General features: G+C 40.2%; 1 protein-coding gene across 1 annotated transcript in view; it reads left to right on the top strand.

The window, feature by feature from the left end:
* The window catches only part of Tnfrsf19 (TNF receptor superfamily member 19), an 82237-nt gene extending 76271 nt beyond the window's left edge, over positions 1-5966 (top strand). Inside the window, exons 8-10 of the mRNA XM_071610767.1 lie at positions 270-372; positions 925-1330; positions 5951-5966. Coding sequence (XP_071466868.1) covers positions 270-372; positions 925-1330; positions 5951-5959 — 518 coding nt within the window. The 3' untranslated portion in view covers positions 5960-5966. The remainder of the gene's footprint in view (positions 1-269; positions 373-924; positions 1331-5950) is intronic.
* Positions 5967-14135: the final 8169 nt, after the last annotated feature.

Below are 14135 nucleotides of genomic sequence, written 5' to 3'. Positions count from 1 at the left end.
TTTTTTAATTAAAAAAAAAAAAAACCTACTGTACAATTCCATCCCCACAGCTCCTGGAAGCCCCTTGTCTACAAATGTCCCTGTGGGTTTGACTATTCTAGGTATCTCATAGAAGTGGTTCATCTTTTTTTTTTTTTAAGATAAGGAAAAAGTTAACTTCAAGTTAACAAAGGGGAATACCTAAATTTCCTAGAACCATGCTGAATTGTTATTAAAGAGAAAGTTCCAGAGAAAAGCACTATGCCTCATGCCTCTGCTGGCTTCCCCAGGGCCTGTCCACTTGATCCCGTCCTTGTGCTGTGATGAGGCCTGCGGCACTGACCGGCCAGCGCTTGGTTGTGGGGTGCATTCCAGGGCCACCCTTCCAGAGAGGTAACAGTCATTTCAATGATTTCACATTCCCTTGTACATAATACATTCTTCTAACTTACTAATTTTCATGTGGAACTATAGAAACATTGCTCTTTAAATATTATTAATGGCATTCTGGGTATTGGAGGGAGATAGTTCTTTGGCAAAAATTAAGGAGGTCTCTCAAGGCTCGAATAGACAATGTAATATTCTTTGTACTTTTCTCTCCACAAAGTTTATTTTTGTCCTATATTATGACACCTCTGTCATCTGTAACTTCCATGTACTTACTGTGTATTTGTTTAGCATATTCGTTTCCTATAGGAAATGGCATATATCATATAGTAGCTTAAGAATATTAATTAGAAATATGTATAGGAAATCAGATTTAAAGTAAATGGAGTACTTTGAGTCCCTGTATTGATGCAACTTTATAACAATAGGAAGCAGTAGAATCCTGACTTAAGAAATTGCTATTTCATTTAGAAGACTTAAAATCATAGCTGAAATGCTACTTTGTAGTAGTGTTCTTTCTCACCATGAAATTTAAAGATCCTTTGAACATATGTTCAGAAACGCAGTTCCAGTGGGGGAGACCATGCCAACTTTCTTCGGGTCCCTTTCAAGGTCCATGTGTGGTGAGTTTTCCGATGCCTGGCCTCTGATGCAGAATCCCATGGGTGGCGACGACATCTCTTTTTGTGATTCTTATCCTGAACTCAATGGAGAAGAAATTGATTCTCTCAATCCAGAAAACAAAAGCTCAACATCTTTGGATTCAAACAGTTGTCAAGATCTGGTTGGTGGAGCTGTTTCAATTCAAGCTCATTCTGGAAACTTCACAGAAACTGCTGATTTATCTAGATATAAGGAGACAGTGGCAGAGTCAGCGCTAACTCAAGAAGCACTAAGTACTGGAAGCCAGCTAGATCCGGAGGGTGGAGATACTGTGCACCCCACCACTCCCACATCCCTCCAGGTAAGGTAGTGTCTGACTTCAGCTTGAGTGCCGTGTTGACTTGTGGCAGACCAGAGGGAGGGGAACAGAACTCCCTGCAGTGAACATGGGCTAGCCTGGGCTAGGATGTAGCTCAATGGAAGGACACTTGCCTAGCAGGCATAATGTTCGGGATTCCATCCCCAGGGGGAATCCTGATAAGGTTTCTCCATTTTTCATAATTTCACGTACATTGTAGAATATGTTTTAAAATAAATTTCAATGGTCTTTTTTTTTTTTAACTAATAGAGCTATTCTATAAGACCATAAAGGGCAGCTGCATTTTTTTTATTCTTCTTTATAAATCTGATTACTTAGTACTGTAAGGGTAAAAGAAATTGAAGTTAAAGTGTAAAAGACCGGGCATTGTAAAGTTTCTAAGCTGCAAGGCCTGAGTTAAAATGTAAAGGATCAGGTATTGTTAAGTTCCTATGCTACACCTAAAACCTGAAATTCCTGTAGCTGTTAGGACAATTCACCGGAACGGCCCATTAAATATTCCCCCTGACCTCCTGGTTGTTTAATAACCTAGGACTCTGTGTGACCTTGCACGTAGACATCGCAGGGCCTGAACCAATCAGTTTGAATGTGTACCCTGCTTTAGAACTGACCTATCATCCCCGCCCGACCTGTTCCCGCCAATGAATGTACTAATCATGTCTCAGAATTGTTGTTTGATTTTCCCGCGGTATATGATGAATTGTTGAAGGAGACTGTGATGTATGTAAAGTCCCTGCCCTCCCCAAAAAGTGTAATTAAGCAGTGCTCAGCCCCTGCTCGGGGCTCTAGGCTGCTCTCCCCCTTCTTGAGTGAGCACGGAGCCCCAGCGCGCTGGATTGGATCCTCAATAAACCCCTTTTGCTGTTGCATGAGCCGTGGTCTCTTGGTGGTCTCTTCCTCCAACGTTCGCCAGACCCTTACAGTACAGTCTCCTTTACTGACTGAAGAGACAGGTTACCAGAGCATCTCGCAAACAATTCCAGACCTTCATTTTCTAAATATATTCTTATGCCCAATCTTCAGTGCACTTCACTCATTGTCAGGGTGATCAAAATTTAGTTCTAAAACTACTCCTCCCCTCTTCCCTTCTTTCCTATTGTTTACTGGATTGTTCAACTTTGGGCAATTTATCGATTTGGTTGAATATTGATTGGTGGTTGTGATCTAGAGGCAAATGCATCATAAGATTCTCCCATGTAGAACATTTTAAAATCAGGTTTAGGGGCAAGAGGGGTGGTGGTGGCCAGTGCAGATATGGGGGCTGGTACCCTGCAGTGCTGGAGCAGGAAGGATTCTGGTAGAACTGGCACCATCTCTGCTTTCTCCTCCAGGTGATAGGGACTTTGCTGAATTTGACTTGATGCTTCTGTATGTTTCCTTAAATGGAAGTGCCTGCATTATCAGCATAAGTCTTGGAATGAGGTCAGCCTTGAGTAAAGAGGGCTAGTCACAGCTGTGCCATCAGCTCTCAGGGCCTAAAATACCTTGCCCTGCACCGCAGCCTTGTTGCTCTCACTGTTTGGTCCTTGCTGCACCAAGTCCAGGGCTTCAGGCCTGAGCAAGCAATAAAAAACATACTGCACATGCTGCGGAGTGTGGCCTCCACTTCTGGGAGACTTCATATCCTTGTCCACTTATATCAAAAACTTAGCCCAAAGTCAACGTGATGTAGATGTGTTCCTTTTTAGGATCACTACATAGATAGCAACTTTTCTTTTTTTAAAAAACTACAAGGAAATTTGCTAGAGAATTCTATGCAGCAAACATTTTTTAGCTTTGAAGGGAAAATACTGTTGTCGTTAGTCTCAAAATGTGGAAAATGGAGAAGAGGTAAACAAACAAAGAAAAAACAGACTGGTCAATTTAAAAATGTAAACTACATTCATCTGAACTCTACTTGTAGCTAGGGAAGGTTACTTACTGATCCTGTTTTTTTGAGTCACCCCATAATTCATATAACTTTCATGATGATAAATAAGAAAAGGGTTAAGAATTTAGAATGGATTGTGCCCCACAAAACTTAGGGGCTGAGAAGGCCCAGCAGCCTCCAGCAGGTAACAAGTCCTACCATCCAGGCCTCCATGTAAGGGAAGGGAGGGTGCAGCAAAACAGGTGGAGGCGAGTCCCACCCTTGAGCAACAAAGCCCTGGCTGCCCTGCCAGCTACCCCAGTGAGTTACCTTCCCCCAGGCCTGTTGCACCCTCTGTGTGTCCATTGTCATGGAAAAGTCTGAGTAAGGAGGATTATCAGCTCCCAACTGACTAACCAGGGTTTTGCAGAGTCTTGTCAGTAAAGAGAATTAGTTAGCATCATCATCAATCTTGTAGTTTGTCCCCTGGTTCATGATGTAAATTGCTAAGAGGGGGGAATAAAACAAACACTAAGTCTTATCTGAACCAACTCATTGTCCACCTTCTTCTGTTTGTGGTGTTGGAGGATTGGGGATATGGCTTGTAAGCACTGCTACCACAGCTTTATGAATGTGAATTTGAGAAGCATATTTTAATACATAAGATTGGCACAGGTGACATTAATTCCTTTTCAGAAAAGTCCAAGAAATTGTCAGTAAAGATACTTTCAACTCCAATTATTATGAATTGAAAAGAAAGTTGTAATCACATCTAAAATGAAACTGCTGAGAAAATGTTACTATTCTATTGCATAACATGATTTATTAAAAGCTGTTAATAATTTTTCAAGATGTGTTACCTTACAATTATTAGATCACATAGGGAAACCTAAGTTTGACATTCTGAATTTAGAAAAGAATTATTAAAATGTAAACCTTTTTGATTTCCCCCCTACAATAAAAAACAGTAAGTAATAGTTCAAGGCCACTTTATTTATGTGAGTAAGGGGGTTCTGGGAATGAAACCCACTGAGCTATACCCCCAGCCCTGAGCCCATTTTAAGAGATAATCTTTTCCAGATTCTAAAAAGCATTTTCCATTTAGTTGCATTTACTGAATCCATGAAGTATACTGAACGAACCCTAATCTTCCAAGGAAAATAGAGGCAGCAACAGCTGTAAACCTTCAGAAGCTAGGCCTCTTTACTTTAGGGGTCAGCCAGGTGTTTAACTCAATTAGTTTTTCTTGTTGTTGTTTTGTTTTCTAAAATACAAAATTTTAAAAAGCAATCACATTTCTCCTAACAGGTTCAATTTTCCAAGACAGAGGACACATTTCATAAAGAATTTGATTTCAGCAGCTTATTACTAGGAACACACAGGGTTTCTAGTTAATTCTACCCATTCCTTGGTTCATTTTAGTTAGGTCATATTTATAATATGGGCTCATTCAGAATTCCAGAAGGCACTGTATTTCTGGGTGTGAGTCTGTGATTTCTAGTGCAAGATAGGTTTGTTTCCAAAAACTGTAGTTTTCTTGTGGGTGGTTTAAGACCACCCAGAATTTGATGATGATAGTTATGGTTCAGGATAAAGCAAATAGGTGTGAGAGCCTTCTTTAGTCTATATGACTCAATTTTAATCAAGTTTCCTTATAAATTTCTCCCCCAGAGGGGAACAGAACTGAGGCATATAGCACATCATTTGCTGATATTTGGGAGAATGAAGACAGTCTGTTAACTTACAGGCAAAGCTTTTCTTGATGTTAATATTTAAATGTGAGCCTAAAGGAACAAAAAGAAGTTTAGAAAAGATATGAGAACACCAGGATTCTAGTCTTTCAGTCTACTGAAATCTACTTTTTCCACATAGGCAAATTGAAGATAATTTGCCTTTTGCAGTAGAGTTAATGTGGTTATTATGATGAGGTCTGTTAACCAACACATTTGATTAAATGACCTCTTAGTATTCAAAAAAAATCAGGAGCTTTTATTCTAGTTGTATCTCTTAAGATCTAAAAAAAACTTTTCTACAAACTTATGTATGTCACTGATGCTAATTAATGATAAATAAGTCAGTGAAGGGTTAATGAGCGAGATTAAGGTTCCATTCCCTTTTGGTCATGTTCAGATGGCTGAAGACTCCTCCCTTCCTGAAGTGAGGTCAGTGCCTTTCCTGATAAGGACAAATTAAATGGGTCCCCTTCACTGAGGATATTTGTCCTATGATGATTGTGACATTCCAGGAAGACCGTGATAAGAAAAATTTCATTCCCTATTTCTATACATTCTCCTATAGTGGGGTGGAAGTCTTGAACTCAAAGACTAAGTTGACAGATAAAGAATGGCACTATTCATTGATCATTTTTGTCTTTGAAAGAAGGGCATGAAGAACCCTAAAATCTTTACCTATAAATGCTCTAAAGGAGCCAGCACTGAAGAAACATGATTTCAATGATTGGATGAGGTTGGAAATCAGCAAAAACATTGTTTATTCACTGTGATCACTGTGGGTTACATTAACATCTTTTAAGTAATCTTGGCAAAGATTGACTGTGAGTTGTTATGGAAACCTCAATTTTATTATCAGGAGTATATGGGTTCCTGGATATTACAATACGATTGAATGAATTTCTTGTCATGCATTATTAAATTCATGGTAATACTAGTAAAAACCATGCATAGTCATCTTTTATTATAGTTTAGCAGCTTGAAGGGACTGTTTTTAAAGCTCTTCTTCTCTCACTGTTTTAGGAAGCCTAAAGGCCGTTCTTCTTCCTGCAGTGGAAGTGTGTGTCTGGAACCCAAAGGGCACCGCTCTGTTAGGCTTATGGACTGAGCAGTCTGGACTCTGCACAGTTTCTGGAGAAAAAATAAATCTGAACCAAACTGATGGCATTTTAAGCCTTTCAACTAGTTGCTTCTGAGCCAGACCAGCTGTAAGCCGAAACCTCAATGAGAAGCAAGGAGATACTCTAGGCAGACTATTTGCATCTTTCCTAAACCAGAAGTTTCGAGTCTTCAAGAACAACTTCAAAGACTGGTGGGTTGAGAGTAGCCTATGAGATGATGGACACATAGCAAGATACAGCCAGGTGTTCATGCTCATTTTCATGGTGAATGTGGTCTAACAAGGCTGAAGACCCGGAGCATCCATTGTCACTGACATTTTCTTTCCAAGAATAGTCTCATTTAGTCTGTTATCCTGCTAAAAGTACATGTCAGATTCTTAATATTAGCTTTTATGTAGAATGGGTTTGAAATTTAGTGTTTCTGTTGAATAAGGAAACTTTTTCATCATCCCAAACTGACTGGCTTAGGTGGTTAAATCGACTTTGTACCACCTGTCTGAATCTTGGTTTTATTAAAGGCAGTTAACTGACCAGGAATCGGAGAACACCCCTTTTCTAGAATCTCACTTCTAACCTCAGCCTCTATCACATCGACACCTTCTGGTGCTGGTAGGAGGTGGAACCTGAGTTACTGTGGGCAGCAGAGGGTGGCCCATCACCCTGGCATCAAAACCACTTGATGTGCATATCCTAGACACTTGGATGCACAAGTTAAATTCATTAATATTCATGTTCAATTAGTTGATATGGAAGCACTTGTCACATCTGTCTCTATGCCTGAGCTGAGACGGTACAGGATTTCTTTTATAAAAAGGGGATATTTATATACATGGTGCTCTCTTATTTGTATTGTATCTTATACTAAAGGTTTTGGGGATCTCAGCATATCAGGTTCCCCCTGCTACTGAAGTAATCTTCCATGAGAATATGCTACACTACATAGTAGAAGAAAAAGTAGAAAAGTCTGTAAGAGGCACAGTGTGGTTTGACCAGAACTCTGCGGTTGTCCCTCTAATATTACTTATGAATTACACAGCACATAATCTCCTGTATTAGCCAGATGATATGGAATTTAGAAGTCTGGTGCTTCTGTCAGGGTGCTCCATCTTCTATCACCTTAGGATTTACAAACGATCATTGTCTCCAGGACTAAGAAAGAAATGAAACCAGTTCAGTCATGAAGCAGGGGATAGCTCATTTGTTCTTAATCTTAAGTAGAAAGGGATTTAATTGAGCAGGATTTTTTTTTCCCCTCTTGAAAGATTCATGATCAGATCTGGCCTTTGTCTTTTAACTGCTCCCTATTAGCTGTCACATTTACACTTAAACAATAAATAGACCTTTGAACATCAGTGTGTTAGAGGAAGTTAAAATATTTGTTTGGGTTCATATTAAGTGTCTTTTACCTAACATTTAAATTAAACATTAATATTAATCTGTCTTTTCTAGGTCATTTTTATTACCCCAACATTTTCTTTGTAAGACATTAGTAAAATTTAACAAGCCCTCTTCCTTATAGCCATTTCTGTATTCATAGTTTTAGGTTCTGACATGGGTATATTAGCTGTCTGTGTCTGTTTCTGCTCATGACTTCAGTTCTTTTCTCCGAAATAGAAAATCACAATGTCTCATGATAACCCCCATTTATTTATGTTTACGTGGTGCCTGGTCATAACCAGTGGACTTTCTTTTTTTGTTTCCTGTTTTAGTGGAAGCTAGTCATTCTTAAACTTTGGTAATCACCAACTCTTATGAAAATTGCCCTTAGGAAATTCTAATAAAATATTTAGGATTTGGCCACAAGACATCTACGAAAATGCAAGTCCAGTTTTCCTTGAGTGGCTTCATGTATTTCACAGAAGTATGCCATTGTTTGCAATCCGATCATCTCTGTTATGACAGGGATGATCAAAGTAGGCAGGGTTGTATTCCTTTGTGTAACCTGAATATATTTTCCATATGGAGAGTCCTGATTAACTTCAAAGACAGATGCTTGCTGAAGAAAGCCAGACTGATGGGAAAGAGACTTTGGCCCCAAATCCCAAAACATCACTTTTGATCAGTAGAGAGAGATGCTTAGGGTTGAAAATGGATTTCATTTGATTCTACATTTGAAAAGTCCTGGGTTATTTTTATCAAGATGAAGACATCTGACACCACTTACTCTAGAAACATATTATGTTATATTTTACATTCTTTGTAAACAATTGAGGAAAAAAATTCTATTTGTATCTGACAGTGTTGGAATATCCTACAACTTTCAATAAGCTCAGCTGCTGGAGTCAGGAAATCTACGTGGAGAAACATGGTCCAGCGGGCATCATCGCTGTTTTCCATGCTGTGGAAGCTCATGACAAGAATGAGACAAGGGTTTCAAGCACAACCAAGTCAAGTCATGGGTTTTCTAGTTTTGTGTATATGGAATATATTTTTTAAATACTCTACTTTAGATCAGGTGTTGCTATTAGGTTAAGCACTGCTGTCCGTGCTAGTAAAGAAAAAGAAAAAAACATCATTGCTTTAAGATAGTTTGAATAAATTTTGATTTCACTATTGTTTTGCAAACTAGAATTTATAAATTTGTAAATTATCATTTTCCTATACAAATAGTTTTGTAATACTTTTTTTATTTGTGAATAAAATCAATACTTGTTGTTCTTATGTATGTGTCCAGTAAGAAAATCATTGGTTTTGTGGATACAGGTATATTTTAAAATTTCTTACCAGAAGTCCACTTGAGGGTTGTGCAAAGTCCTGTTCCTTCAGAGAAAACCCTCTTTGGTCTCCCAAACTTTAAGAGGGTGAATGTCACAAAATCCTTAGTAAGTTTCCTTGTTATATTTCTCAGGTATGTCAAGCTACTGAAAGATTCCCAGAATTACTTTGAGAAGTTTTTTTCCAAGATTTTATCATGATCTTATTTTTTCTCTTCATTTTATGACACAAAACGGCAGGAGAAAAACTTTTTAAAAAGTTTTATGGTCCTTCATTTTGTAGGTCAGTTGGGTGTCTACCAGCCAAAGAGTAGACTGAAGGAAGGAAAGAATGTCCACAGAGCCACAGTGGTCACTGCAGGAGTGTCTTTTTCCTTCATGGCTCGACTTTCCTTCTTTCTCGATCTCTTCCTTCTCCTCAGCAGAGCTTATAAGAAAGTTACTAAATTTTGAGAGAAGAGTTTACACTTCCTGAAAAAAAAGTGTTACTTTCTTATTTTAAAGTGACATCCTGATGTCCCAATTGGCAAGTCTCTTGTGTTAAGTGGCACTGGGTTCCATGTGGAAAGGACACTCGTTTCCCATTATTAAGGTCTTTGCTGTTGGCTACTTGCTATTATGAGTTTGTTCCATTATAACTTGAGAAGGTAGTAAAGAATCAAAATGGCACAAATAAAAAATTTAAATCAAGTATCATAACCAGTAAAGTTATGAAAGTAACGTTTAAATTTATCAAGTCAATCATTTTCAAACTAAGTGGTTTCTTAAGAATTTCCAAAACCTTCTATCCTATCTAACAAACATCAATAAAACTTGGTATGTGATTATATAGATATAATTATGTTGAATAAAGGAGATGGTTCACAGTATTTTCATTCTCTCACAGTTCAGCCAAAGGAGGATCACAAGCCTTCTACTCCAAAGATTGAGCAGACCCAGTTTGGGTCATTTCATGAACTACCAGTAGCATTTAAGTCAGAGTGATTTATAGCTGCTTTCAAATTAGTCTTTCCAGAGATCTTGAATTTTAAAAACTTTGCAGCAAAAACACTTTCTCTAGATCCATGGGTGGTCTTCTGAGGTTTCAATTCTAAGTCAATAAAGACAAAGGGTTCTTTCTCTTTCTTTATCTTGAGTTTGAGGGCATAAACTATTCCTAGGTAAGAGCAAAATAGCTGTGTCCTATCAGGTTTTGTTTAGGGTGAAATTTAACCAGCAGAACTATGCAGAGGGATTTTCCTTACTTGAGTTGACTATTGACAGTAAACAGAAGATCTGCAGAACGCTCTGCTGGTGATCTCTTAATAGCAGGTTGGGAGAGCAGGCGGCCACACATCAAGGCCCGAGGCACCATGTCCCTGCCTCCATCTATCAGATTTGAATCGAATTCCCTAAAGTTCTGAACACAGTCTTAACTCCTCTCAGAAGGCGCAATCTCCTAAAAGGCCTTTCCTTGTGTCAATCCTCAATTCAGTCATTTAAAAGGTATTTATATAGTAGTATAGAGTGTTTGCTGGATTCTAAATACAATACCAGGGCTTAAGCGGATACTGCAAAATATGAGGGGGGCAGACTTTTCAACTATTTATTAAATAGTTCTTAATTCTAAAGACATAAATGCAAATTCTTGGGCACAGGGGAGCAGTGATGTTCTGGGCAGCCAGGAAGGAGCACAGGGGTGGGAGGGAAGTCTACTCTGAAGACTCCCATGGCACTTGGGAGGTGGGAGGCTCCCAAGTGGAAGGCAGGTGGAAGGAGCTAGAACCGCATGAGGAAAGGCACAGCTTGTTGAGGGGATGTGAGGAGCAGGGCGTACTGGAGCACAAGGAGCAGGATGAGATGGCCGAGGCTGACAGGGGTCCAGTGTGCCCCTCCCAGGGACTTGAACATCCCCCTCCAGAGGATTTGCTCATCTTTAAGCAAATGTCATGACATGAAAAACTCTTTAAAATTGTTAATCTTCCAGAAATTTGGAAGTGCAGAGTGAGAGGAATTTGATCTCTCTCCAGAAACAGAAAATTCCCACTAATGAGAAGTGGCCACTGTCCAGGGATAGAGGTAGAAAGTCAGTGCCCTGGTTGGAAATATTGAGTGTGAGCTCGTTTCCCCCATCATCTAGGTCACCTTGAGCCTGTCCCAACTTCCACTGCCTGGTGCTGACCATCAGGTGTAGGTGTAGGATTTGGCTGAGGTACCTGCTAACATCAAGCCAATATTCTGAGTCTTTGAGGATACTCAAGGCAGGGATGACAAGTCTACTTGTGTGGCCTCACCCCTCCCTGCACCTGTTGAGAGCACCAGGCTTCAGACTCAGGGTCCTCCTCAACCAGAGCTCTAGCCAACCATGCCTGCAGGTCTGAGTCAGCCTTGAGGGCAAAACATCTTTGTCTACCTACTTCCAAATCAACCAGTCATCCTTACCTGAGGACTAACATCTTACCAAATTATCTATTTTTTCTCAACACTGCCCCCACAAACACCCTTGTCTTAGAAATGCTACTGCCATTGCTATTTGTTCTTTTCCTGGCTGAGCAGCATCCACAGGAAATCTACAGGGACTGGGAGGCTGGCCTTTGGCTTAGGGAAGGCAGCAATGCGTGTGCATCCTGTACCTGTGGGCTTGTCTGCCTGCTCACCAGGGTCATGCCCTCCATCCCTCCATGGCTCCTCAGCACAAGCTTCTGATCACGTCCAAGAACTGTTCATATATTTTAACTGCAAATAAATTCACTGAGGCATTTAGGTTAATAAATGAGCCAACCAGAGGTGGAGCTTAAGCATAAAGTTGAGGGAACCCAAGAATCCTCCCCAGATTCTATTATCAGATCTGAGGGAACATGCTAGTATATTTTTGTTGTTGTTGCTGTTGTTTTTCAGTACCAGTGACCACATCCCCAGCCCTTTTAATATTTTATTTAGAGACAAGTTCTCACTGAGTTGCTTAGGGCTTCACTAAGTTGCTATGGCTGGCTTTGAAATTGCAATCTTTTGGCCTCAGCCTCCCGAGCTGCTGGAATTACAGACTTGCCCCTCTGCACACAGCACTTGTATGTTCTTGAAGGACCTAGAACCAATCAGCATCAACTCCCATGGTGATGTGACCAGAGGGTTGCATCTTTCTGTAGAATGAAGGTGTTGACACTAATGTCACAGAAACCTAGCACTGGATCTTGAGAGAGAAAGCTAAGAGGGAGCTACAGTGTCTTTCAAATGGAAGATTCAGGAAGTATGGGGTTAATGAGAGAGAGGGGCATTGGAATGAATTCTTGTAGGAAAGAAGTTGTTCCTTCTTTCGTTATTGCCTTCTCCTTCCTTCCATAGCCCTCATCGTGTTTCTGACAATTCCTAGAGTCTTGGTCTCCAGCTCTCCAGCAACATAGTCTGTCCAGCAGATGGAGAAGCAGTTTCCTCGGGGGTCTAACAGCCACTGAGTCAAATCACAGAGCAACACATGAAATGAAACAAAGGAAATGCAGCCCAGGGTCCCATCCCTGTGCATCTTACTGTAGATTCTATTTCCTGGAGGAACCTAATGTGGAATAAATCTGCACAGGAATCCCCGAGCATGGGGTTGACTCTGAGGACAAAAGCACCACGTTTGCAGATGTTATTTCCTGAGGTAGAAGCTTGGTGAGGATGTGATGGAAGGTCTCTTTGGAAAAATGTCTGCTTTCAGTTTATAAACCTGTCAACTACCAGTAACGTTGTGGATCTCAGATACTGAGAAGGGGTCCAGGGATGTTAACTTTATGTGTCAGCTTGACCAGGCCACAGTCCTAGAATATATGGCCAAACACTAGTCTGGATGTTGCTGTGAAGATATTCTTTGGTGAGACTGACATATAACTCTCCATGGGTGGGCTTATCCAATCAGTGGAAGGACTTTAAGAGTAAACACTGAGGTCCACCCAAGGAAAAGGGAATTCTGCCCAAACTGTCTGCATCCTCTACACTGAATCACAGCTCTCCCCTGGGTCCCCAGCCTGCCCTGCAGATTTCAGACTTGACAGCCTCACAATGCATGAGCCAATTCCATACAACCATCCTAATTCCCTCTAGTGAGATAGATGGTAGATATATTGATTGATAGAATGATAGATAGAATAGTAGATAGATGATAGAGATAGATGAATGAATAGGAGATAGATACAGATAATATATACAGTAGTATATTGATTAGAGATAGATGATAGGTGATTAGGAGTGAGAGATTGACAGATCAAGAGATACACACACACACACACACACACACACTATTGCTTCTTTTTCTCTGGAGAGCTCTGACCTGTACAGGAACTGATCAATCAATCAATAATTCCCCAGGCTAAACAGACCAAGTCTGTGGTGTGGCAATCAAGGGAAATGTTTTATGTAGGGCAAACTGTTAGGCTCTCCAGGGACTAAAAGATTTCTTAAAAGCCCAAGTCATATAGCCCAGAAGTAGCCCAGCAATCTGTCAGTCTGGAAGGGTTAGAACTTCTCACTTTTTTCTTCAGGCACCCAGATTTTTCTGCCCCTTTCCCTGACCCTTCCCCCACTCTTCCTCACAGTGTGGACTTTGCCTCTCACCAAAGATCAAGGGGAAAGGCATGATGTGATGTCTGGATATTAGTTGGAGGAGAATAAGGGGAAAAAAGTGGTTGTTCTATTTCTGAAGGAATGGCCAAAATGATTTCTTTGGACATGAGCCCTGGCATTAAAGTATAATATTGTCACTTGTTATTAGACACAAAAAACAGGCTGTATGTGTGGTTTCAAGCTCTGAGAGCTACAGTCCTTGTAATTAGTTCATCTCTCCTGGCAATCCAGGGAATTCTTTTCCCTTTGTGGTAAAGAAAGCAATGCCCAGACAGAGCCTAAGGTCTCCCAGTGACTCAGGAAAAATCCGAGAAGAGCCTATCTCCTACAATTCCCAAGCATCATTTCTGAATCCAGTAGAAACTTGCTAACTTCCCCCTCCCATAGAAGCCAGCCCCACCTCCTCAATCGTATAGGTCCCTTTGAAGGAATACTCTGTTTTCCTTCTAAGCACACATTCTGTGTAGCTCTTTAACTTTGGCATTGGGGATCCTGGTTACAGCATCCTCCAGGACATTTTCATTATTGGTCCAAAGTCCCAACATTCATTTCCATGAGTCTTCAAACAAATGGTGTAATCTGTCAGTATGGATCAGATGCTTGAATTTTAGAAAAATATACACAACACAAGAAAATATGCTAATAGCATACAAGGTATCCCTCCTGTTTTTAAACACATATGAGGTGTCTAGTATCATGACTAGTTTTTCATCAAACTTCAATCCAAATGAGTGAATAGGTACACTGGTCATCAAGCCTACCCCAGCTTTGAAGATACATCCAAGAGGTACATTT

The sequence above is a fragment of the Marmota flaviventris genome, chromosome 4 (assembly GCF_047511675.1).
Source record: "Marmota flaviventris isolate mMarFla1 chromosome 4, mMarFla1.hap1, whole genome shotgun sequence".
NCBI classification, from domain to species: domain Eukaryota; kingdom Metazoa; phylum Chordata; class Mammalia; order Rodentia; family Sciuridae; genus Marmota; species Marmota flaviventris.
This window is presented reverse-complemented; position numbering and strand designations above follow the sequence as displayed.